Genomic DNA, 25331 nt, shown 5'->3' with positions numbered 1-25331 from the left:
GATGCAGCCCAGGCTGCCCTTGGCCTTCTGTGCTGCCAGTGCCCATTGCTGGCTCTTGTTCAGCTTTCTCAACCCCAGCACCCCCAAGACCTTTTCTGCAGGGCTGATCTCCATCTTGTCATCTGTTCACCTTACACAGTTGAGATTGATGACAAAACCTTAAAATGCTAATGACAGCAATGGTTAAGTTTGAGAAGTCACTGCTCCAAAGCAGCAGTTTGTAAATCCCACTGTGGGCACCACATGCAGCACCAGGGAAAACAGCTCAGTAGAGTTTCAAACGTCCTGTTCAAGGACAACCCGGCCAGAGTATCAAAAATCACCCCCAGAAATGGGCCTGCTGCTGACTGTAGTGCAGGAACAAAGGCAACTTGAAATGAGCTTGTCTATGTAAGGTGAAGTTTAAAGTGAAACTTGGCAGGTTTCCTTAAAAATGTCCTTGGAACAGAAACTTTTAGAGACTGTGCCCAGATGTACAACGGTCTCCTAACAACAGGCAGCAAGTTAGAACTAGTTTTATCGCAGTGCTGACATGAAACCCACAGCCCAGCTTGTGCTGGAGATTAACACCACTGCAGTTCACCACCAAAACAAGACCACCAAAGAATCTTGGTTACCTGCCTTACCATCTGTTTTTGAAGTTGGACCAAACTCAACAGTCAGAGAGGACATGATGCCACCCATCAGCAGATGAGTGTTCTTCTGCTACCCTAAAGGAAAACTCCCAGCCCTCCTCCCCTCCTTACAGACCTGCTCTTATCCAGCCCAGCAGCTTGAGGCAGTGTCTCTGGCCTTAATAGGACAAGAAAACAATCTCTTGTCTCACAGAGGTCTTGCTCCTGTCAGTGGTACTTTATTAGTACAGTCAGTAAGCAAACACTAATTACTGATACTTACAGAAGCACAGAATTGCTAGGGTTGGAAGGGACCTCAAGGCTCAGCCAGTGCCCACCCCCCTGCCATGGGCAGGGACACCTCACACCACAGCAGGTTGCTCACAGCCACATCCAGCCTGGCTGCAAAAACCTCCAGGGATGAGGCTTCCACCACCTCCCTGGGCAACCTCTGCCAGGCTCTCACCACCCTCATGGGGAACAACTTCTTCCTAGCGTCCAATCTGAATCTCCCCACTTCTAGTTTTGCTCCATTCCCCCCAGTCCTATCCCTCCCTGACACCCTCAGAAGTCCCTCCTCAGCTTTCTTGGAGCCCCCTTCAGATCCTGGAAGGCCACCAGAAGGTCTCCTGGGAGCCTTCTCCTCTCCAGCCTGCAAAACCCCAACTCTCTCAGGCTGTCTCCAGAGCAGAGCAGCTCCAGCCCTTTGCTCACCCCCAGGGCCCTCCTTTGGGCACCCTCCAGCAGAAGCCAGGAACTGGTGTTGGCACAAGGTATCCGAGAAGCATCAGCACTCCTTCATGCTCTGCTCAAGCACTCCTCCTGTTCATCCCACCTGAACAAGAGCTGCTTGGAAAAGATTGTCATAGTTACAGGAATGTTTTCAGGGCTAGCACCTAGAAAGGTTGGACCAGATGATACTTGGGGCCCCTTCCAACCTGGCAGTCTGTGTGAAGGCTTTTATGCTAGTTCAAGCAAAACCATCCTGTGCTAGAAGTATTTCAGAGATGTATTTAAAAGTTGCAAACAACTGAGCATGAAGAGGAAGAGACAGCCTTCCTCAGCCCCAACCCCTGCTTTCAGAATAGCTCCAAGTCAAAATGCCACAGAGCTACTGTTGTTTTCTGAGGAGAAACGTCATTATTGACTTTAGGGTAAGCTAGAACATAGAGAGCTATTAAGCAACACTCAGTAAAGGTATAGCAGGACTCAGAGGCACCTCATGTTACACTTCTATTATTGTAACCATTCCATGCTACCCCTCTGCTTCCTTTCACTGTACTTCTGCAGGCAGGCACAGACCATCCCTAGCAGTACACACAGCCCCTATCAACTAAGTTGTACCATGCCTAAAGCAGACAAACAACTCAACAGTAACATGTGCACGTTTCTACCCTGCAATGATGACACAGCTACCTTAAAGGCCATTTATTACAGGGTTTATTTATGACCCTGAGAAAGTTATGCAACAATCTAAGACTTTGAGATCATTAAACTACAGAGTGGGAGTAATGCACAGAACCATCCAAGAGAACTGAGCAGTGCTGGGGTGTTGAGAGGTGAAGTAAAGCAGCATAATGCCCTAAACTTCAATCTCCGGACTGTGACTACAATTGCAGTGCTGTAAAAAGCAATCAGGCATTGCTACACGCTCAACAGCGTTGTCCTTTCCTCCCCATAAATAAACAAACAAGAAAGTCAGCAGAGTGGCCACTCTGCACCTGCCAGGTTATCATGCAGTTAGATTTCCCAGTCTCTAGCTGGCAAGCAAATGAAGCAACTGAAAGCAACAGCGGTGCAGTGAGGTGGGGGTTGATCTCTCATCCCAAGTAGCAAGCAATAGGGACAAGAGGAACCGGCCTCCAGCTGCAACAGGGGAGGTTTAGGTTGGACACAAGGGAAAATTTCTTCCCTGAAAGGGTTTGTCGAGCTCTGGAACAAGCTGCCCAGGACAGCAGCAGAGTCACTGTCCGTGGAGAGATCAAAAAGCATTGCCTAGATTTTATTTAATCGTGTTCAGTCCAATTGCTCTGCTTTCAAATGAAGGGGGAGTTACACAACAACTACGTTAAAATAGTTCAGTGTTCCAGTGCAGTGCTCAAACCCACACGTGATGCCACTTCGCCAGCGCAGCCCTCTACGCTCCCAGGACCCCCTACACACCCAGCAGGCTAGAGACAGAGAGAGGCTTACGAGCTCTCAGCTTTTCAGCTGTCCCTGAGAAATAACCATCTCTAAAAAAATCCCACACTGCGCAGACTCCAGCACAGCCCAGGCTAAACATCGAGCCAGAGACACGTCCCACCACCACCAGAGGATCTATTACAAGCAAGAGCAGCCCTGACGGTGGAGTGCAGCGGGTCCATATGGGGGACAGGCCAACACGGATTAGCCATCTCCTTCCAGGCGCTGCCAGGCGCTGCTCCCCTCCAAGGAGGCTGGCGCCCTGCGGGCTCCGGCCCCGGCAGCCTGCCAAGCGAGCGCTCCGCGGCCTGAGGACCCCTCCGGGCGGCACCGCCGCATGCCGGCCCGCACCCCCTGCTCCTCACACGACGCAGCCAGGGGCCTGCAGCCGAGCGGCCTGCCCGCGCCGCACACCAAAATAAGGTCACAGCCCGCCGGCGCCCCGGGCCGCACTCAACGGCCGCCCCCGCTGCGGTATGGGCCGCCGGCCGCACAGCGGGAGGCCCCGGCTGTGCAGGGAGAAAGGGGTGACCCCGCTCCGCGGCGAGCAAGGGGGCCGAGCCCAGGGGGGCTCCGTGCCGACTCCCCCGCCGCCCCTCGAGGACAGGCGTCGGTGCCGGCGGCCGCCCCCGCCATTTTGAGGAGGGGGGGAAGACACCGGGGCCTCCCCCGGCACCTCCACGCCAACAAGTCCAGCCGCCCGGCGCCACGCTTCCCGCAGGGGCCCCGCGGCAGTCCCGCCGCCGGCCCACCGCCGCGGTTCGCTCGAGGGGGGACGCATTACCTGCCGGGTCAGGCCGGTGGCGGGCCGGACCCGTTCGCCGTGCCGCGTCCCTGGCCGCCATCTTGTCCGGGTTTAAAATTAACTCGCCGTGACGTCAGAGCTCCGCCGCCAGACCTTTATCGCCCGCTGGCGGCGCGGGGCACAGCGGGGCAGGCTCGGTCCTAGCGCCGCCCGCTACCCCGGGGCCGCGCATGCGCTGTGGGTCCCTCCTTGCCGCTGGCGGGGACTTGCTAGGCGCTGCCCGCTTAAAGTCCCTTGGGTTGGGAAACACCTTCGAGATCCTCCAGTCCAACCATTCTTCAGCTCTTGGGCCAAGGCTAGGGCTAAACCATGGCCCTAAGAGGCACGTCTCTGCCTCTTTTCAAGACATCCAGGGATGGGCATTCAACCACCTGCCTGAGGAGCCTGCGCCGGGCTTTGAGAGCCCTTTGAGTCAAGAAGTTTCTTCTAACCTCCAACCCAAACCTCTCCTGCGGCAACTTGAGGCCATTTCCTCTCCTCCTATCACTTCTTACTAGGGAGCAGAGCCCAACCCCCACCTGGCTCCAGCCTCCTCTCAGGGAGCTGTAGAGAGCAATGAGGTCTCCCCTCAGCCTCCTCTTCTCCACACCAAACACCCCCAGCTCCCTCAGCTGCTCCTCCCCAGCCCTCTTCTCCAGACCCTTCCCCACCTTCCTTGCACTTCTCTGGACCCTCTCCAGCCCCTCAGTGTCCTTCTTGCAGTCAGGGTCCCAAAGCTGCCCCCAGCACTCCAGCTGTGGCCTCCCCAGTGCTGAGTGCAGGAGGACAATCCCTGCCCTGTTCCTGCTGCCCACACCATTGCTGCTCCAGGCCAGGCTGCTGGTGGCCTCCTTGCCCACCTGGGCACCCCCTGGCTCATCTCCAGCCAGCTGCCCCCCAGCACCCCCAGGTCTTTCTCTGCTGGGCACTTTCCAGCCCCTCTGCCCCAAGCCTGCAGCCTTCCTGGGGTTGTTGCACACTGGAGCAGGCTGCCCAGAGAGGTTGTGGAGTCTCCTTCTCTGGAGCCTTTCCAGCCCTGTCTGGATGTGTTCCTGTGTGACCTGTGCTGGATTCTATGGTCCTGCTTTGGCAGGGGGCTTGGGCTCAATGATCTTTGGAGGTCCCTTCCAACCCCTAACATCCTCTGATCCTAAGTGCAGGACCCAGCCCTTGGCCTTGTTGGCTCCCATCCCACTGGCCTTATCCCATGGCTGCAGCCTGTGCAGGTCCCTCTGCAGAGCCTTCCTGCTCTCCAGCAGCTCCACACTGCCTCCCAGCTCAGTGTCACCTTCACAGTCACTGAGGGTGCCTGGATCCCCTCATCCAGCACATGGATGAAGATATTAAACAGAATTGGCCCCAGCACTGAGCCCTGGGGAATGAGGGGTGAGGTGAGGTCCCCCTGCTGTGGGACAGACCCTCACCCCTGACAGGACCCTGCTGGTCTGCTGCATCCCCCAGGCTGAGGGGTGGGTGCCCCCTCACAGTCCTGCATCCTACCATGGAAATGGCATGGAGCAAGCAGGGCTCCAGTGTGCTGGCAAAGAGGGAGCACAGGGGTCCTGGAGAGCAGCTGAGGGGCTCAGGGACAAAGGGATGAAGATAGCATCATGGGTCAGGAGGCCCCAAGGCCACATGAAACACCTCAGGGTGGGTGGGAGGACATCCCTCTGGCATTGTTCTTTCCTGTGAAGGTGCTGAAGCCCTGGAGCAGGCTGCCCAGAGAGGTTGTGGAGTCTCCTTCTCTGGAGACTTTCCAACCCAACCTGGATGTGCTCCTCTGTGACCTGGGTGATGCTGCTCTGGCAGGGGGCGATGGACTGGATGATTTCTGGAGGTCTCTTTTGACCTCTACCATTCTGTGATTCCTCACTCATCATTATCATCATCATCATCACAGCTCCCTCATGTAGAAAACACAGCCAGCTGCCAGTGTGCCACCAGGCCCATCTCTTATAGGCTACCTGGTGGCATCCACCTCTACCTGCACTGAGCTGCCAGCCTGCTGAGTCTTGGTTCGCTTTTCCACCTCTGCTGGGCCATGGTGACACCCAGGAAAGCCACCCAAGCACTTTGCCTTGCTGGCAGCAGCACTAACTCCCCACTCCTGAGTCCTTGCTTGCTGTGGCACTCTTGCTGCTGCTGCCTCTGGGCTCAAAGCAAACAGAAGGACAGGTCCAAAGCAGCTCTTGTCTTGAAAAGGCTTTGGGGGTGCTGGAGGAGGAGAAGCTCAGCAGGAGCCAGCAGTGAGCACCTGCAGCCCAGAGAGCCAAGCAGAGCCTGGGCTGCAGCAAGAGAAGTGTGGCCAGCAGGGCCAGGGAGGGGATTCTCCCCCTCTGCTCCACTCTGCTCAGACCACACCTGGAGCTCTGGGTCCAGTTCTGGAGCCTCTGTTCCAGGAAGGATCTGGAGGGGCTGGAAGGTGTCCAGAGAAGGGCCACGGGGATGAGCAGAGGGCTGGAGCTGCTCTGCTCTGGAGCCAGCCTGAGAGAGTTGGGGTTGTGCAGGCTGGAGAGGAGAAGGCTCCCAGGAGACCTTCTTGTGGCCTTCCAGCATCTGAAGGGGGCTCCAAGAAAGTTGGGAAGGAACTTTTTAGGATACCAGGGAGGGATAGGACTGGAGGGAATGGAAAAAAAACTAGAAGTGGGGAGATTCAGATTGGATGTTAGGAAGAAGTTGTTCCCCATGAGGGTGGTGAGAGCCTGGCAGAGGTTGCCCAGGGAGGTGGTGGAAGCCTCATCCCTGGAGGTTTTTGCAGCCAGGCTGGATGTGGCTGTGAGCAACCTGCTGCAGTGTGAGGTGTCCCTGCCCATGGCAGGGGAGTTGGCACTGGCTGAGCCTTGAGGTCCCTTCCAACCCTGACAATTCTATGATTCTATAACCCCAAACTAACCTTCCTGCTCCCTTCTACAAGACCACCTGTTACAGCCAGCTGCCTTTGCTGCATGGAGGTTTTAGTGCTGGGAGGTTTCTTATTTCTCAAGGTCATGGCAATCTTCCCAATGAAATTGATCTGTGTGGCCCTGTCCCTTCTTAGGACAATGCATGGGTCTGATCAATCAGCATGGGAAGTGGGCCACAGCTTTCCAAAACCCATCCTGTTCATAGGGATGCTCCCTGCATGCACCATGATCTTCAAGCTCTTAAGCTGTGCTGACTTATTTGGAGCTTGAAGTGACAGCAAGCAGTCTAAAACACAAGCAGAGTTTAGTTCTGCTTGAAGGGAATCACAGAATCACAGAGTGGTAGGGGTTGGAAGGGACCTCCAGAGATCACCCAGCACAGAGCAGGGTGATCCAGGGCAGGGCACACAGGGACACAGCCAGGTGGGGTTGGAAAGGCTCCAGAGAGGGAGACTGCAACTCCATCCTCCTGTGGACTCCCTCTTCCCAAGCCCTGCATCCTGCTCACAGGCAGAAGCAGGCTGCTCAGTCCTGCCTGGGCTGGCTGGGGTTTGCCTCACCACCTCAGTGAGGATCTCAACCCCACCCACCCACTGGCATTTTTACTGGTGTTTGTCATTCCCCAAGAGCAACTCCCTCAGTTTCAGGAGTGCCTTGAGCAACCTGGGCTAGTGGGAGGTGTCCCTGTCCATGGCAGGGGGGTTGGAAGTAGCTGATCCTCAAGGTCCCTTCCAAGCCAAACCATTCTCTGCAGCTATGAAATCTAAAAGTCCTTGTGTGTCACCAAAGAGTGTCCAGCACAGCCACCTGGGCTTGTAGCTACCTGCGCGGGGTTGCTTTTGCATGACCCTGGGGCTCACTCAAGCAAAGCCAAGGTGGGACTCACAGTATCACAGCATCACAGTATGTTAGAGCTAGGAAGGGAGCTCCAGAGATCATCCAGGCCAACCCCCCTGCCAAAGCAGGGCACACAGGAACACATCCAGGTGGGACTGGAAAGGCTCCAGAGGAGACTCCACAACCTCTCTGGGCAGCCTGCTCCAGGCCTCCAGCAGCTTCACACCAAAGAAGTTTCTCCTCATGTTGAGCTGAAATCTTCTATGTTCAAGCTTGTCCCTGTTGTTCCTTGGCTTATTACTGTGCACCCCCCAAAAGAGCCTGGCCCCCTCCACTTGACCCCCAGCCCTCAGCTATTAATAGACATTGATCAGATCCCTCTCAGCCTTCTCCTCTCCACACTAAACACCCCCAGGGCTCTCAGTCTCTCTTCACAGGGGAGATGCTCAAGTCCCCAAATCATCCTCCTGGCTCTCCCTTGGACTTTCTCCAACAGGTCTCTGTCTCTCTTGACCTGGGGAGCCCAGAACTGGACACAGCATTCCAGGGGTGGTCTCAGCAGAGCAGATCAGAGGGGCAGCAGAACCTCCCCAGCCCTGCTGGCCACACTTTTCTTGCTGCCCCCCAGGATCCCATTGGCTCTCTTGGCCACAAGGGCACATTGCTGTCCCATGCAGGACTTGCTGCCCACCAGCACTCCAAGGTCTTTCTCCATGGAGTTGCTCTCCAGCAGGGCAGCCTCTAACCTGTCCTGGTGCCTGCTGTTATTTCTCCCTGGATGCAGGACCCTGCACTTGTCCTTATTGAACCTCATGAGCTTTGCCTGTAGCCAGCTCTCAGCCTGTCCAGCTCTGGTTGGATGGCAGCACAGCCTGGATTGAAACCTGGTTCTCCTGCAGAGAGTTCCAAGGAAGCAGAGAGACTGTTTGGAGCAGAAAGCATGTTGGGAGGGGAGAGGAGGACAAAAAAAAAAATCATCCAACAGTTAACCAAATCTCTGGAATCTGCAGCTGTCCCACATGCTGAGCTGCCTTTTTCCAGGTGGCAGCAGCAGACATGCTCAAGAGGCAGAGAGCAGCATACAACTCATTCCTAGCAAGCCACGTCCTGTTCTCCCCTGGTGATAACTCAAGAGCTGCTCCTCTCGGGAGGAGGGATGAAATAATAATGCATTTTAGCTGCTGTCAGAGCAGCTCAGAGCAGGTTGCTAGGCACCAGCTGCAGGAATCACCTGCAGGTGCTTTGACAGCAGGGGCTGGGCCAGCTTACTGGGCTCTCCCCTTGCAGCCCCAGTGCCAAATAGCTTCCAAATGGCCATCATCCACTCTCACCCTGCAGGAAGCCCTGAGCAGTATCCCCAGGATTAAGGGTTGGTTGAACTCAAGGGGCTGTAGCACAGCCAAGGGGAAGGGCAGAGAGTAGGCTCTGGAGCCACAGCTGCTTGTCAGGTACCTGCTAGGGAGATCAGGCTGTTGAGCCTGGAGAGGAGAAGGCTGCAGGGAGAGCTCAGAGCTGCATTTCAATGTCTGCAGGGGAGCTGCAGGCAGGCTGGGGAGGGACTGTTGAGAAGGGCTTGGAGTGCTAGGCCCAGGGGCAGGGCTTTGAAAGTGGAGCAGGGCAGCTTGAGGTTGGAGCTGAGGAGGAAGTTGTGCCCAAGGAGAGTGGTGAGACACTGGCACAGGCTGCCCAGGGCTGTGCTTGAGGCCCCAGCCCTGGAGCCATCCAAGCGCAGCCTGGCTGTGTCCCTGTGCAGCCTGCTGAGTGCAGGGGGGTTGGGCAAGATGCCCTCAGAGGGTCCCTCCCGTGCCAATGCAATGTGTGTCTCTGACAATCTCTGGGGTGGTGGCACACAGCCTGCTGCGTGGTGGTCTCACAGGGGCAACCAGCAGCTTCCTCCCCCATGCTGCTCTGCCTTCCTTGGCAGGATGATTGAAGGCTTCAGAGGATGAAACAGCCAAGGCTTTCCTTCTGGCCTGCACATGAACCTCTGTCACCAGCTGAAGCTTTCATGTGCATCATTTGCTCAAAGCCTCTCCTGTCTTTTGGGGGTCTGTCTGAACCCAGGATGATTTCCAGCTCCCTGTTAGGCAAGAGCACCCAAAGAGGAGGCTGCTTTGAAAGCCTGGGCTAGATGCTGGCTCTGGGGAGGCTGCAGTGCTGCTTCAGAGTGCCAGCAGAGCTGCAAAGCCCAGGGCTGCCCCACAGCAGAGCTGGCTCCATCTGCAGCATGCAGCCCCCAGCCTCACCCAGAGCCTGCTCTGCCCTGAACTCTGCCTGTCTGCAGGTGGGGAGTATGCACCCACATGGTGAAAGCCACTCCAGGGAGCTGTGGTTCTGCACTCTTTTGCTTCGCCTGACCTGGGCACCTCTAAGCACCTCTAGGGTTCAGGTCCCCTTGGTGGCATTTCCCATTGGCTCCTTAGGCCATCAAGGCCACCAGAGAGGAAGAATCTTTGCATGCCATCAGGCTCTGGCTCCCCAGCCTCCTGTCCTAGAGAAAGAGGAATTGTTCCAGCAGGCACTGTGATGCCCCTCAATTGTCCTCCAGATCAAGCTGCTCACTGAACCTGTACAGCCTCCCTCCAAGGCACAGAGCTGGTGCAAACTGCCAGGCTGAACGAACCCACAGTGGTGCCCACAGTGCCAGTGCTGCTGCTGCTGCACCCTGCAGTGTGCAGAGATCAGGTTGCCAGATGAAATTTGGGATCACAGAAAGGGTTGGGTTGGAAAAGACCTCCAAAGCACTCAGCAGGGACATCCTCCACTAGAGCAGATTGCCTACAGCCCTGTCCATCCTCACCTTGAAGATCTCCAGGCATGAGGTCTCAACCACCTCCCTGGGCAACCTGTTGCAGTGTTCCAGCAGCCTCCAGTGGCAGAACTTGTTCCTCACATCCAATCTCAATCTGCTCTGCTGTCATTCCAAACCATTGTCCTGGTCCCGTCCCTGCAGGCCTGTGAGAACAGTCCCTGCACACAGAGACAAAGAAAATCATTGGGGGCTACCACATGAAGGGAACCTCCTAGCACCAAATTTCTTTTGCCAATTAGTGTATTTTGAGGAGAGAGACTAAATGGAGCTAGCAATTCTGGCCTAGCTCTTTCCTGTCACCAGTTACAGCCATGTCTAAGCAGGTGGAAAAAAGCTGCTTTACATGCCGCAGAGAGACAAGTAAAAGCATTGGGGTCTAATACATGAAGGGAACCTCCTGGCACCAAAGTACTTTTTCCATTTGCTCTCTTTTGAGGAGAGAGACTAAATGGAGCTTGCAATTCTGGCCTAGCTCTTTCCTGTCACCAGTTACAGGCATGTCTAAGCATGTGGAAAAATGTTGCTTTACAAGCTGCACAGAGACAATCAAATGCATTGGGGAATAACACATGAAGGGAACCCTCTAGCACGAAATTTCTTTTTCCTTTTGCTCTCTTTTGAGGAGAGAGACTAAATGGAGCTAGCAATTCTAGGCTAGCTCTTTCCTGTCACCAGTTACAGCCATGTCTAAGCATGTGGAAAAAAGTTGCGTACAAGCCGCACAGAGACAAAGAAAATCGTTGGGGGTAACACATGAAGGAAACATCTTAGCACCAAATTGCATTTTCCATTTGCTCTTTTTTGAGGAGACAGTCAAAATGGAGCCTGCAGTTCTGGGCTAGCTCTTTCCTGTCACCAATTACAGCCATGTCTAAGCAGGTGGAAAAAAGCTGCTTTACAAGCCGCACAGAGACAAAGAAAAGCATGGGGGCTAACACATCAAGGGAACATCCTAGCACCAAATTTCTTTTGCCAGTTAGTGTATTTTGAGGAGAGAGACTAAATGGAGCTTGCAATTCTGGCCTACTCTTTCCTGTCACCAGTTACAGCCATGTCTAAGCAGGTGGAAAAAAGCTGCTTTACAAGCCGCACAGAGACAAAGAAAAGCATGGGGGCTAACACATCAAGGGAACATCCTAGCAACAAATTTCTTTTGCCAATTAGTGTATTTTGAGGAGAGAGACTAAATGGAGCTTGCAATTCTGGCCTGCTCTTTCCTGTCACCAGTTACAGCCATGTCTAAGCATGTGGAAAAAAGTTGCGTACAAGCCGCACAGAGACAAAGAAAATCGTTGGGGGTAACACATGAAGGAAACATCTTAGCACCAAATTGCATTTTCCATTTGCTCTTTTTGAGGAGACAGTCAAAATGGAGCTTGCAGTTCTGGCCTAGCTCTTTCCTGTCACCAATTACAGCCATGTCTAAGCAGGTGGAAAAAAGCTGCTTTACAAGCCGCACAGAGACAAAGAAAAGCATGGGGGCTAACACATCAAGGGAACATCCTAGCACCAAATTTCTTTTGCCATTAGTGTATTTTGAGGAGAGAGACTAAATGGAGCTTGCAATTCTGGCCTAGCTCTTTCCTGTCACCAGTTACAGCCATGTCTAAGCAGGTGGAAAAACTTGCTTTACAAGCCACAAAGAGACAAAGAAAAGCATTGGGGGATAACACGTGAAGGGAACAATCTAGCAACAAATTTCTTCTTCCATTTTCTCTCTTTTGAGGAGAGAGACTAAATGGAGCTTGCAATTCTGGGCCTGCTCTTTCCTGTCACCAGTTACAGCCATGTCTAAGCAGGTGGAAAAAAGTTGCTTTACGAGCCGCAAAGAGACAATCAAATGTATTGGGGAATAAAACATGAAGGGAACTTCCTAGAACCAAATTTCTTTTTCCATTCGCTCTCTTTTGAGGAGGGAGACTAAATGGAGCTTGCAATTCATGGCTAACTCTTTCCTGTCACCAGTTACAGCCATTTCTAAGCAGGTGGAAAAGTGTTCCTTTACAAGCCACACACAAACAAAGAAAAGCATTGGGGAATAAAAAATGAAGGGAACCTCCTAGCACCTGTTCCCTTCATGTGTTAGCCCTCAATGCTTTTCTTTGTCTCTGTGAGGCTTGTAAAACAACTTTTTTCCACATGCGTAGACATGCCTGTAACTGGTGACAGGAAAGAGCTAGCCTAGAATTGCAAGCTCCATTTAGTCTCTCTCCTCAAAATACACTAATTGGCAAAAGAAATTTGGTGCTAGGATGTTCCCTTGATGTGTTAGCCCCCATGCTTTTCTTTGTCTCTGTGCGGCTTGTAAAGCAGCTTTTTTCCACCTGCTTAGACATGGCTGTAACTGGTGACAGGAAAGAGCTAGGCCAGAATTGCAAGCTCCATTTGCTCTCTCTCCTCAAAATACACTAATGGCAAAAGAAATTTGGTGCTAGGATGTTCCCTTGATGTGTTAGCCCCCATGCTTTTCTTTGTCTCTGTGCGGCTTGTAAAGCAACTTTTTTCCACCTGCTTAGACATGGCTGTAACTGGTGACAGGAAAGAGCTAGGCCAGAATTGCAAGCTCCATTTAGTCTCTCTCCTCAAAATACACTAATGGCAAAAGAAATTTGGTGCTAGGATGTTCCCTTGATGTGTTAGCCCCCATGCTTTTCTTTGTCTCTGTGCGGCTTGTAAAGCAGCTTTTTTCCACCTGCTTAGACATGGCTGTAACTGGTGACAGGAAAGAGCTAGGCCAGAATTGCAAGCTCCATTTAGTCTCTCTCCTCAAAATACACTAATGGCAAAAGAAATTTGGTGCTAGGAGGTTCCCTTGATGTGTTAGCTCCCATGCTTTTCTTTGTCTCTGTGCGGCTTGTAAAGCAGCTTTTTTCCACCTGCTTAGACATGGCTGTAACTGGTGACAGGAAAGAGCTAGGCCAGAATTGCAAGCTCCATTTAGTCTCTCTCCTCAAAATACACTAATTGGCAAAAGAAATTTGGTGCTAGGATGTTCCCTTGATGTGTTAGCCCCCATGCTTTTCTTTGTCTCTGTGCGGCTTGTAAAGCAACTTTTTTCCACCTGCTTAGACATGGCTGTAACTGGTGACAGGAAAGAGCTAGGCCAGAATTGGAAGCTCCATTTAGTCTCTCTCCTCAAAATAAAACAAATTGAGAAAGAAATTTGGTGCTAGGAGTTTCCCTTCATGTGATAGGCCCCAATGCTTTTCTTTGTTTGGAGAAGGTTTGGATAAGGTTGGAGAAGGTTTGCGGATGTTTGGAGAAGGTTTGGAGAAGGCAGGGAAAGTTTTGTAGGTGGTTGGAGAAGGTTTGTAGGTGGTTGGAGAAGGTTTGGAGAAGGTTGGGGAAGGTTTGGAGAAGGTTCGAGAAGGTGTGGAGTTGTTTGGAGAAGGTTTTAGAAGGTTTGCAGGTGTTTGGAGATGGTTTGGAGGTGGTTGGAGAAGGATAGGAGGAGGTTGGAGAAGTTTTGGAGGTGGTTAGAGAAGGTTTGGAGATGGTTGGAGAAGGTTTGGATGTGGTTGGAGAAGGTCTGGAGGTAGTTGGAGAAGGTTTGGAGGTGGTTGGAGAAGGATAGGAGGAGGTTGGAGAAGGTTTGGATGTGGTTGGAGAAGGTCTGGAGGTAGTTGGAGAAGGTTTGGAGGTGGTTGGAGAAGGTTTATAGGTGTTTTGAGAAGGTTTGAGAAGGTTTGGAGGTGGTTGGAGAAGGTTTGGAGATGGTTGGAGAAGGTTTGGATGTGGTTGGAGAAGGTCTGGAGGTAGTTGGAGAAGGTCTGGAGGTGGTTGGAGAAGGTTTGGAGAAGGTTGGGGAAGGTTTGGAGGTGATTGGAGAAGGTTTGGAGGTGGTTGGAGAAGGTTTGGATGTGGTTGGAGAAGGTCTGGAGGTAGTTGGAGAAGGTTTGGAGGTGGTTGGAGAAGGTTTATAGGTGGTTTGAGAAGGTTTGAGAAGGTTTGGAGGTGGTTGGAGAAGGTTTGGAGATGGTTGGAGAAGGTTTGGATGTGGTTGGAGAAGGTTGGAGGTAGTTGGAGAAGGTTTGGAGGTGGTTGGAGAAGGTTTGGAGGTGGTTGGAGAAGGTTTGGAGGTGGTTGGAGAAGGTTTGGAGGTGGTTGGAGAAGGTTTGGAGAAGGTTGGGGAAGGTTTGGAGGTGATTGGAGAATGTCTGGAGGTGGTTGGAGAAGGTTTGGAGATGGTTGGAGAAGGTTTGGATGTGGTTGGAGAAGGTTGGAGGTGGTTGGAGATGGCTGGAGACAGTTGGAGAAGTTTTGAATGTGGTTGGAGCAGGTTTGGAGGTGGTTGGAGAAGGTTGGAGAAGGTTTCGAGGGGGTTGGAGAACGTTTGAGAAGGTTTGGAGGTGGTTTCAGAAGGTTTGGAGGTGGTTGGAGAAGGTTTGGAAGTGGTTGGAGAAGGTTTGGAGAAGGTTTGAGAAGGTTTGGAAGTGGTTGATGATGGTTTGGAGGTGGTTGGAGAAGGTTTGGAGGTTGTTGGAGAAGGTTTGGAGGTGGTTGGAGAAGGTTGGAGACGGTTGGAGAAGGTTTGGAGGTGGTTGGAGAAGGTTTGGAGGTGGTTGGGATGGCTGCAGACGGTTGGAGAAGGTTTGGAGGTGGTTGGAGAAGGTTTGGAGGTGGTTGGAGAAGGTTTGGAGGTGGTTGGAGAAGGTTTGGAGGTGGTTGGAGAAGGTTTGGAGGTGGTTGGAGAAGGTTTGGAGGTGGTTGGAGAAGGTTTGGAGGTGGTTGGAGAAGGTTTGGAGGTGGTTGGAGAAAGTTTGGAGGTGGTTGGAGAAGGTTTGGAGATGGTTGGAGAAGGTTTGGAGGTGGTTGGAGAAGGTTTGGAGGTGGTTGGAGAAGGTTTGGAGGTGGTTGGAGAAGGTTTGGAAGTGGTTGGAGAAGGTTTGGAGGTGGTTGGAGAAGGTTTGGAGGTGGTTGGAGATGGCTGGAGTCAGTTGGAGAAGGTTTGGAGGTGGTTGGAGAACGTTTGGAGGGTGTTGGTGTAGCAGTTTAGGCTGGGTGCCCCCTGCCACTGCTGCATGAGATACACCTCTGGTGTCCTGGGTGCTCACCCATAGGGGTGGACACAGGAAACGACGTATTTCTACCCATAAATCCTGCACCCTATAAAGCCATCTGCAGAGTCATTCTCTTCCTCTTTCTTCCCTCTCTGCTCCCATGGGAGATGTCCTCTCTTATCAGGTAATGCCGGGGGTGTATCTCAGGCCTCTTAGGCCTGACTAGGCCTAATGCCAGGAGGAGAATGGAGGGGGGGGCAGTCTCAGACCTGGCCAGCCTGAGACTTGCCTAGCATTGGGGGACAGGGGGGGAAGGAAGAGCCCTGAGGGATTGGGTAGACCCTCAGGTGGGAAGATGGAAGGATTGGGAAGCCTCTGGGTACTATGTAAGGGACTCTGTATGCTTTAGGATGTTCTTTGCCACTATGCTGTGTAGTTTTTCTGTAGTTTCACCAATTGCTTTTCCATTTAAACTTTCCATCACTCTCCAATCTGTTTGCGTGTGTCATTCTTTTGTCCCTTTAGGGGCAAGAGATGTTCTGGCTAGCCTCAAACCAGCACAGTTGGAGTAGGTTGGAGAAGGTTTGGAGGTGGTTGGAGAAGGTTTGAGAAGGTTTGGAAGTGGTTGGAAAATGTTTGGAGAAGGTTGGAGAAGGTTTGGAGAAGGTTGGGGAAGGTTCGGAGGTGGTTGGAGAACGTTGGAGAAGGTTTGAAGGTGGTTGGAGAAGGTTTGGAGGTGGTTGGGGAAGGTTTAGAGATGGTTGGAGAAGGTTTGGAGGTGGTTGGAGAAGGTTCGAGGTGGTTGGAGAAGGTTTGGAAGTGGTTGGAGAAGGTTTGGAGGTGGTTGGAGAAGGTTTGGAAGTGGTTGGAGAAGGTTTGAGAAGGTTTGGAAAAGGTTGGGGAAGGTTTGGAGAAGGTTGGGGAAGGTTTGGAGAAGGTTGGGGAAAGTTTGGAGGTGTTTGGAGAACGTCGGAGAAGTTTTGGAGAGGTTGGGAAGGTTGGGGAGGTTGGGAAGGTTTGGAGGTGGTTGGGAGAAGGTTTGGAGGTGTTTGGAGAAGGTCGGAGGTTTTTAGGTGGTTGGAGAAGGTTTGGAGGTGGTTGGAGAAGGTTTGGAGGTGGTTGGAGAAGGTTTGGAGGTGGTTGGACAAGGTTTGGAGAAGGTCTGAGAAGGTTTGGAGAAGGTCTGAGAAGGTTTGGAGCACAGAGGGCTCAGATTGCATCCAGCTCCTCCTCCATGTAGCAGAGAAGGGCAGAGCAGGGCAGAACAGAGCAGAACAGAGCAGAGCAGAGCAGGGCAGAGCAGAGCAGGGCAGAGCAGAGCAGAGCAGAGCAGAGCAGAGCAGGGCAGAGCAGAGCAGGGCAGAGCAGAGCAGGGCAGAACAGAGCAGAGCAGAGCAGAGCAGGGCAGAGCAGGGCAGGGCAGAGCAGGGCAGGGCAGAGCAGGGCAGAACAGAGCAGAGCAGGGCAGAGCAGGGCAGAACAGAGCAGAGCAGGGCAGAGCAGAGCAGGGCAGAGCAGAGCAGGGCAGAGCAGGGCAGAACAGAGCAGGGCAGAGCAGAGCAGGGCAGAGCAGAGCAGGGCAGAACAGAGCAGAGCAGGGCAGAGCAGGGCAGAGCAGGGCAGGGCAGAGCAGGGCAGGGCAGAGCAGGGCAGAGCAGGGCAGAGCAGGGCAGAGCAGGGCAGAGCAGAGCAGGGCAGAGCAGAGCAGGGCAGAGCAGGGCAGAGCAGGGCAGAGCAGAGCAGAGCAGAGCAGAACAGAGCAGGGCAGGGCAGAGCAGGGCAGAGCAGGGCAGAACAGAGCAGGGCAGAACAGAGCAGGGCAGAGCAGAGCAGGGCAGAGCAGAGCAGGGCAGAGCAGAGCAGGGCAGAACAGAGCAGGGCAGAGCAGAACAGAGCAGGGCAGAGCAGAACAGAGCAGGGCAGAGCAGAACAGAGCAGGGCAGGGCAGAGCAGAGCAGGGCAGGGCAGGGCAGGGCAGGGCAGAGCAGAGCAGGGCAGGGCAGAACAGAGCAGGGCAGAGCAGAGCAGAGCAGAGAAGAGAAAAGCAGAGAAGAACAGAGCAGGGCAGAGCAGGGCAGAGCATCCCTGTGTGCTGCTGGTTTGAGTCAAGTGCTGCAGCCTTTCTCCTGGGGAGGGGATTGAGCCCTGTAGCAGACCAGGCTCCTGCTTGGCTGTGAGGCTGAGTCTGCTTGCCCTGGCTGTACAAAGGATGCTAATTACACAGCAGAGAGCATTTGTATCCTTTGCAGCCACAGGACTCTGGCTCTGCTGGGCAAGATTTACAGGTCCTCACAACGAGGCAGGAGATTTATTGCCTCCCATGGAGGCCTAGACAGCTAGAGAGGAGCTGTGATGAAAAGGGAGATTCTGCTGTGAATTCCCAGAGCATTCCAGAATCAGAAAATCAGAGAATCAATCAGGGTTGGAAGGGACCTCAAGGCTCATCCAGTTCCAACCCCCCTGCCATGGGCAGGGACACCTCATACTAGATCAGGCTGGCCAGAGCCTCATCCAGCCTGGCCTTAAACACCTCCAGGGATGAGTCCTCAAACCACCTCCCTGGGCAACCCAGCTGAGGTGCAGCTTTCCTTCTCCTTTCCTGGAAGGCAAACCCCCTCCAACACAGGGCCATCCACAGGCTCCTGGGTCAGGCTGCTTCAGCCTGGTGTAGGCTGAGGGCAATCAAATTAGTAGAACCACCAAGAAAAGTCCTCCAGAGGCTGGAGAGTCCCAAGGGGAGGTGCAGCTTGTCCCAGGATGCTGCCACCTGTGATCCTGTTTCCCTGCACCTCTCTCTTCAAGGCAGGGCACAGCCACAGGCTCTCCCTCTCCCCTCTCCATCTCAGAGCTGTTACCTTTGTGGTGTGTGGGGCAGTGAGCTTCCTGCTACACCTCTGAGCCTAGCTGGGGGTCACAGTTGGGCTGCTCTTGGCCCTGCTGAGGCTGAGGGGGATGGAAGGTCCTGGCCTGTAGGTGCAGGTGAAGGGCTGAGCCTAACCTGTGAAGGTCTTGCTGATAGCTGAATGCCTTTTGTATGTATTTGTAAAGAGAATTTCAATTTGAGCTTCCAGTCCAGTGTGGAGCAGTTTGGTTTTACTCCTTGGGAAGGGCTAAAAGATCTTCTCTGGCCCTTTTGCCCTGAATCACACAATCACAGAAGCATTCAGGTTGGAAGAGCCCCTCAGGAGCACCAAGTCCAACCTCTGACCCTGCTCTACAAAGGTCACCCCTAAACCATAGCCCCAAGCACCACATCTTGAAACACCTCCAGGCTTGGGGACTCCACCACCTCCCTGGGCAGCTCATCCCAGTGCCTGACCACTCTTGATGGGAACAATTCTTCCTCCTGTGCAGTCTGCCCCTGCCCTGCTGCAGCTTGAGGCTGTTCCCTCTTGTTCTGTCACTAATCAGCTGGGAGAAGAGACCAGCACCAACCTCTCCACAACCTCCTTCCAGGCAGCTGGAGGGAGCCAGGAGGTCTCCCCTCAGCCTCCTCTCTTTCACACTACCCATCCCCAGCTCCTTCAGTCTCTCTCCATCAGATTTCTTCTCCAGGCCCTTCCCAGCCTCCTTGCCCTCACTCCAGTGCCCACTCCCCAGGCAGCTGGGGGCTCCAAACTAGGACACAGCCAAGCAGGATGTGTTTGGATGCAATTTAACCACGGGGACACAGCCCACCCTGTGCAGCTTGGGACCACCATGGGCTGCCTCACCAAGGGCTTGGGTACCCCAAGGCCATGACAGCTGTCAGCAGAGGCTGTCATGAGACCCAGCAATGGCAGCACCTCCAGGAAACCCCAAAGCAGATGGGAACCTGAGCTTCTCCCACCTCCAGGGCTGGGATGACTGACTGCTATGCTTTGCTCTCAACCAGGCTTGGAGCATGATGCTTAACACAGTGAGGAAACTGTCTGGATCCAACCACTGGCATCAAATCCAAGTCTGGAGATGAGTCTAGACATGAAGGGCCAGACCAGCTCTGCTGTCTGCATTTCCAGTCTGGCCCCTGGGCCAAGCTGAGGGCACAAAGCAAAAGGTGCTGTTTAGTCTGGCTGGGTTAGCATGTGAATTTAGCCCCAGCCCCATTTAATGTCATCATTTAATTCATCTAATTCAATTATAGTTCATCTACTCTCATTAAAATCTGAACCCTGCTGGAGGAAGGCAGCATTGAATCTTTCTCCAAGCCTCTTTGTGTCCATCCATTCAGCACAGCCCATGAGCAATCACAATGAAATGAGAAGCTAAGCTGCAGCAGCACCCAGAGGATGGGACCCAGGCCAGTGCTTGTCACCTTTGGGTTGCTGCTGGTCTGATTCAGAGGTTCTCGTGCCCCAAAACCTCTCTGGGTGACAGAGGTAGAGAAATATGGGGAAAATATGGTGACAGGGAACCTGCCAGCCCCAGCCCTGCTGCCATGCTTGCTCAAGAGGCAGCAAGGTTGATGTTGATGGGGTTCCCACAGTCACAGAATCACAGAATTGTCAGGGTTGGAAGGGACCTCCAGGCTCATCCAGTTCCAACCCCCCTGCCATGGGCAGGGACACCTCACACTCCAGCAGGTTGCTCACAGCCACATCCAGCCTGGCTGCAAAAACCTCCAGGGATGAGGCTTCCACCACCTCCCTGGGCAACCTCTGCCAGGCTCTCACCACCCTCATGGGGAACAACTTCTTCCTAACATCCAATCTCAATCTCCCCACTTCTACTTTTGCTCCATCCCCCCCAGTCTTATCCCTCCCTCAAAAGTCCCTCCCCAGCTTTCTTGGAGCCCCCTTCAGATCCTGGAAGGCCACAAGAAGGTCTCCTGGGAGCCTTCTCCTCTCCAGCCTGCACAACCCCAACTCTCTCAGGCTGTCTCCAGAGCAGAGCAGCTCCAGCCCTCTGCTCATCCTCATGGCCCTTCTCTGGACACCTTCCAGCCCCTCCAGAGCCTTCCTGGAACAGAGGCTCCAGCACTGGACACAGAGCTCCAGGTGTGGTCTGAGCAGAGTGGAGCAGAGGGGCAGAATCCCCTCCCTGGCCCTGCTGGCCACACTTCTCTTGCTGCAGCCCAGGCTCTGCTTGGCTCTCTGGGCTGCAGGTGCTCACTGCTGGCTCCTGCTGAGCTTCTCCTCCCCCAGCACCCCCAAGGCCTTTTCTTCAGGGCTGCTCTCCAGCCAGTCCCTGCCCAATCTGGATCTGTGCTTGGGATTGTCCTGACCCAGCTGCAGGACCTTGCCCTTGGCCTTGTCGAACCTCAGGAGGTTGTCATGGGCCCAGCTCTGCAGCCTGCCCAGGTCCCTCTGGAGGGATCCCTTCCCTCCAGCCTGCCCAGGTCCCTCTGGATGGATCCCTTCCCTCCAGCCTGTCCAGGTCCCTCTGGATGGATCCCTTCCCTCCAGCCTGTCCAGGTCCCTCTGGATGGATCCCTTCCCGCCAGCCTGTCCAGGTCCCTCTGGATGGATCCCTTCCCTCCAGCCTGCCCAGGTCCCTCTGGATGGATCCCTTCCCTCCAGCCTGCCCAGGTCCCTCTGGATGGATCCCTTCCCTCCAGCCTGTCTGCTGCACCACACAGCTTGGTGTCATCACCAAACCTGCTGAGGGTGCACTCAATGCCTCTGTCTGTGGCACCAACAAAGATGTTGAACAAGGCTGGTCCCAGCACTGATCCCTGAGGGACTCCACTTGTCCCTGGCCTCCACGTGGCCATGGAGCCATTGCCAGCCACTCTTTGGGTACTGCCATCAAGCCAGTTCTTTACCCACTGTCTGGGCCATCCATCAAGCCCAGACTGCACCAGCCATGCCTGCTTCCACCTCTAGCAAGCCAGAGCTACAGCACCCAGAGGATTCTGCAGTGCCCCCAGGGCAGGGCCAGCCCCTGCCTGGCCCTCACCCCCTCCAGGGTGATGATGCAAGAGATCCCTTTGCACTTTGCCTCCCTAGCAAAGCAGAGCTGGCAGACAGCCCCAAGGAAAGCAGCCTGGGGCCATGCTGCCAGCACCAGAGGCTGGAGGTTGGGGGTGGCAACATGCCCACCACGGGGCAGGGCATTGACCAGCTCTGCCCAGGCAGCTGTCAGGGTGCCCAGGGATCCTTTGTCCCATCTGCAGCAGGCTGCTCCTCCAGCTGGCTGCCAGGGAGGGCTTCTTACCCTGCTCAGAGGGCAGGAGCTCACAGCTGCTTTTGCCATTTGCTCACCCTAAGCCAGCAGCACTTTAACCCCTGAGGACAGCCTGGCACACTGCCTGGCACACTGCCTGGCAGGGGGCATTCACCCAGCCATACAATCAGTGGTCCAGTCCAACTTCCTGCCTGACACAGGAGCACATCCAGGTGGATCTGGGAAGCCTCCAGAGGAGGGGAGACTTTCTGGACAGCCTACTCCAGACCTCCAGCAGCCTCACACCAAAGAAGTTTCTCCTCATGCTGAGGTGGAACCTCCTGGGTTCTAGTTTGTGACCACTGTCCCTTGTCCTATCACTGAAGGGACCCTGGCCCCATCCTCTCAACCCACCTCATCTCCACTCCTCTATCCCACACCTCCTGAGCTTCCCTGTCAGGCTGTGATAGGAGACAGTGTCCAAAGCCTTGCTGAAGTCCAGGCAGACAACATCCACTGCTCTCCCCTCACCCACCCAGCTGGGCACACCCCCAGAGAAGGCTGTCAGAGTCACAGGGGTTGGAGATGTCCTGGCACAGAACAAGCTGAAAGCTCAGGCCCCATGCCTCACCCAGGCCAGCAGGACAAATGCTGTGGTGGTTGCTGCCTGGGCAGCTGCCCTGCACAGTCTGGGGAATCCTATGCCCAGCCAGAGCTCAGGGGCAGCACATGGAGCAACCCCCTTGGGGCAGCAATGTGCCCTGGGGGCCAAGAAGGCCAAGGGGAGCCTGGGCTGCATTCAGAGGAGTGTGGCCAGCAGAGCCAGGGAGGTTCTCCTCCCCCTCTCCTCTGCCCTGCTGAGACCTCCCCTGGAATATTGCATCCAGCTCTGGGCTCCCCAGGTCAGGAGGGACAGGGATCTGCTGGAGAGAGTGCAAGGGAGGGCTGCAAGGATGCTGAAGGGCCTGGAGCACTGCCTGGGGAGGAGAGGCTGAGAGCCCTGGGGGTGTTTAGTGTGGAGAGGAGAAGGCTGAGAGGGATCTGATCAATGTCTATCAAGAGCTGAGGGCTGGGGGTCAGGAGGGAGGGGACAGGGACAGGCTCTGCTCAGTTGTGCTCTGGGATAGGCCAAGGGGCAATGGATGGAAACTGCAGCACAGGAGGTTCCACCTCAACAGGAGGAGGAACTTCTTCCCTGGGAGGGTCCCAGAGGCCTGGAGCAGGCTGCCCAGAGAGGTTGTGGAGTCTCCTTCTCTGGAGCCTTCCCAGCCCTGTCTGGATGTGTTCCTGTGTGCCCTGTGCTGGACTCTCTGGTCCTGCTCTGGCAGGGGGCTTGGACTGGAAGATCTCCAGAGGTCCCTTCCATCCTGTGGTCCCCCCATGGAGGAGACAGAGGGTGAGGAGCTGTCAGCCCCTGGCAGAGACTCCCCAGCACTGCCAAGGCAGAGCTGAGAGTTACAAAGCCCCCAGCAGGGCTCCACACCATGGAGATTGTGTGCCGTGGCTGTGGCCTGAGCCTTGGCACACACCAGCCCCAGCCTGGCAAAGAGAGCACAGCATCAGAAAGAGAGCCAGGGCAGAAGGAACGCAGAGGCAGAGCAAGCCCCACTGAAGCCAAGGAGGGAAGGCAACAGAGCAGCTCTGCAGTGGGCTGCCCCCCTCTGCCCCTGCACCACTTTCCTGCTGAGACCCTGAGCAAAGCCTTTTTCTCTTTCTCCACCTGTAAAACATGAGCCTGAACCCCAGATCCCTGGGCAGCCTGTGCCAGTGTCTCACCACTCTCCTTGGGCACAACTTCCTCCTCAGCTCCAACCTCAAGCTGCCCTGCTCCACTTTCAAAGCCCTGCCCCTGGGCCTAGCACTCCAAGCCCTTCTCAACAGTCCCTCCCCAGCCTGCCTGCAGCTCCCCTGCAGACATTGAAATGCAGCTCTGAGCTCTCCCTGCAGCCTTCTCCTCTGCAGGCTCAACAGCCCCAACTCTCCCAGCCTGTCCCCACAGCAGAGCTTCTCCAGCCCTCTCAGCATCTCTCTGGCCTCCTCTGGACCCTCTCCAGCAGCTCCAGGTCTCTCTTGTGTTGGGGGCCCCAGAGCTGGACACAGCCCTGCAGGGGAGGTCTCCCCAGAGCAGAGCAGAGGGGCAGGATCCTCTCTCTCCAGCTCTGCCCACACTGCTTTGGCTGCAGCCCAGGCTGCCCTTGGCCTTCTGTGCTGCCAGTGCCCATTGCTGGCTCCTGTCCAGCTTCTCCCCCACCCCCAGCACCCCCAAGTCCTTCTCTGCAGGGCTGCTCTCAATCTCATCCCCCCAGCCTGCACTGGGACCAAGCCTTGCCCTGCCCTAGGTGCAGGACCTTGCCTCATTGACCCTCCTGAGGTTCCTGCTGTTCAGGTCCCTGTGTTCCCAGCACAAGGCAGTTCTGTGCACCTGGCTTGCTCCTCACTTCTCTCTTCTGCTGCCAGCTGGTCCAGGTGAAGTGGAGCCCTTGCCCCTGCAGCATTGTCCATACAGCTTGCCTGACCTTGGGCACTGCCCAGGTGCTGCCAGGCAGGGCTGAGATCCCTGCCCTTGTCTCCAGCCCTCTGCTCATCCCTGTGGCCCTCCCCTGCACATTGCTCCCCACAAGCTGGAGCCTCCACCCTGGTGAATGAGGGAAGTCCAAGCCCCTGGGAATCCCTCTGCCTGACCAATCCCTGCTGCTGCTCCCCAGGAGGCCTCCCCATGCTCTCCCCCAGCCTGAAGCAGGGCACAGCCTCCCCGAGGCCACCAGAGTTTCTGTTGTGCCATTCCTCTGCCCTACCCCAGGGGCTGCACACTGCCACTCTGCAGCCCCTGGCACCTCCACTGGAGTGCCAAGGGCTCTCCATTTCTTGCTGCCACCTGCTGTCCCCTGCCAGCAGGGCAGGTTCTGCTCAGCTCTCTGTGCACCAGGGAGCCCCCAGCTTGGGCCAGGGGAAGAAACATCAGGACCTGGTGCCCCTGCCCTGCTCCCCCACCCCCAGCAGCCCCTGCTCCCTGGGAGGCTTTGAAAGCCCCATCTGGATGTGTTCCTGGGGTAGCTGTGCTGGATTCTATGGTCCTGCTCTGGCAGGGGCTGGGAGTGGAGACCTGGGGGTATTCAGTCTGGAGAGGAGAAGGCTCCCAGAGACCTTCTGGTGGCCTTCCAGGATCTGAAGGGGGCTCCAAGAAAGCTGGGGAGGGACTTTTGAGGGTGTCCAGGGAGGGGTAGGACTGAGGGGATGGAGCAAAACTAGAAGTGGGGAGATTCAGATTGGATGTGAGGAAGAAGTTGTTCCCCATGAGGGTGGTGAGAGCCTGGCAGAGGTTGCCCAGGGAGGTGGTGGCAGCCTCATCCCTGGAGGTTTTTGCAGCCAGGCTGGATGTGGCTGTGAGCAACCTGCTGGAGTGTGAGGTGTCCCTGGCCATGGCAGGGGGGTTGGAACTGGCTGAGCCTTGAGCTCCCTTCCAGCCCTGACAATTCTGTGACTCTGTTATCTTGGGAGGTCCCTGCCAAGCCCTAGCATCCCAACATGAAGCACCAGCAGGACCCAGAGCCTGGTCTGCTCACTCAGAGACACTGACAGAGGCAGAGGGGCAGTGGCTTCTGTGGCCCTCTGGGACACAATCCTGCTGCTGGTGGGACTGGGGGCAGGCAGTGGGATGAGGGGGAGCTCTTGCAGGGAATGCTGCCACTCCTCTTCCTTCTGCCCCCCCCCCCCCCCCCCCCCCCCCCCCCCAACCCCTTCTCCTCTCCTCTTGGCTGCTGCCTTGAGCAACCAAGGCCAGCTGAGCTCCCAGCCCACAGCAGGGAGGTTGGAGAAGATAATCTCTGAGGTCCCTGCCAACCTGAGCCCAGCTGTGGCTCCCAATTCTCCTTGGCCCTATGCTCCCAGCCCCAGCTGGCTCCTGACTTTCTGCCTGTGTCCAGTGGAGTCCCTCTGGGGTCAGGACTGGGACCAGTTCTGTTCAATCAATTCATCAATGACCTGGCTGAGGGCACAGAGGGCAACTGCCAGCAAGTTTGCTGCTGGCACCAAGCTGGGAGCAGTGGTGACACAGGAGGTTGTGCTGCCAGTCAGAGAGCCCTGGACAGGCTGAGAGCTGGGCAGGGAGACATG

General features: G+C 55.2%; 1 protein-coding gene across 1 annotated transcript in view; it reads right to left on the bottom strand.

The window, feature by feature from the left end:
* Positions 1 to 3643, bottom strand: part of ATL2 (atlastin GTPase 2) — a 67699-nt gene extending 64056 nt beyond the window's left edge. The window contains exon 1 of the mRNA XM_054398389.1: positions 3583 to 3643. Coding sequence (XP_054254364.1) covers positions 3583 to 3643 — 61 coding nt within the window. The remainder of the gene's footprint in view (positions 1 to 3582) is intronic.
* Positions 3644 to 25331: the final 21688 nt, after the last annotated feature.

Source organism: Indicator indicator, unplaced genomic scaffold (genome assembly GCF_027791375.1).
Source record: "Indicator indicator isolate 239-I01 unplaced genomic scaffold, UM_Iind_1.1 iindUn_scaffold_52, whole genome shotgun sequence".
Lineage (NCBI taxonomy): Eukaryota > Metazoa > Chordata > Aves > Piciformes > Indicatoridae > Indicator > Indicator indicator.
This window is presented reverse-complemented; position numbering and strand designations above follow the sequence as displayed.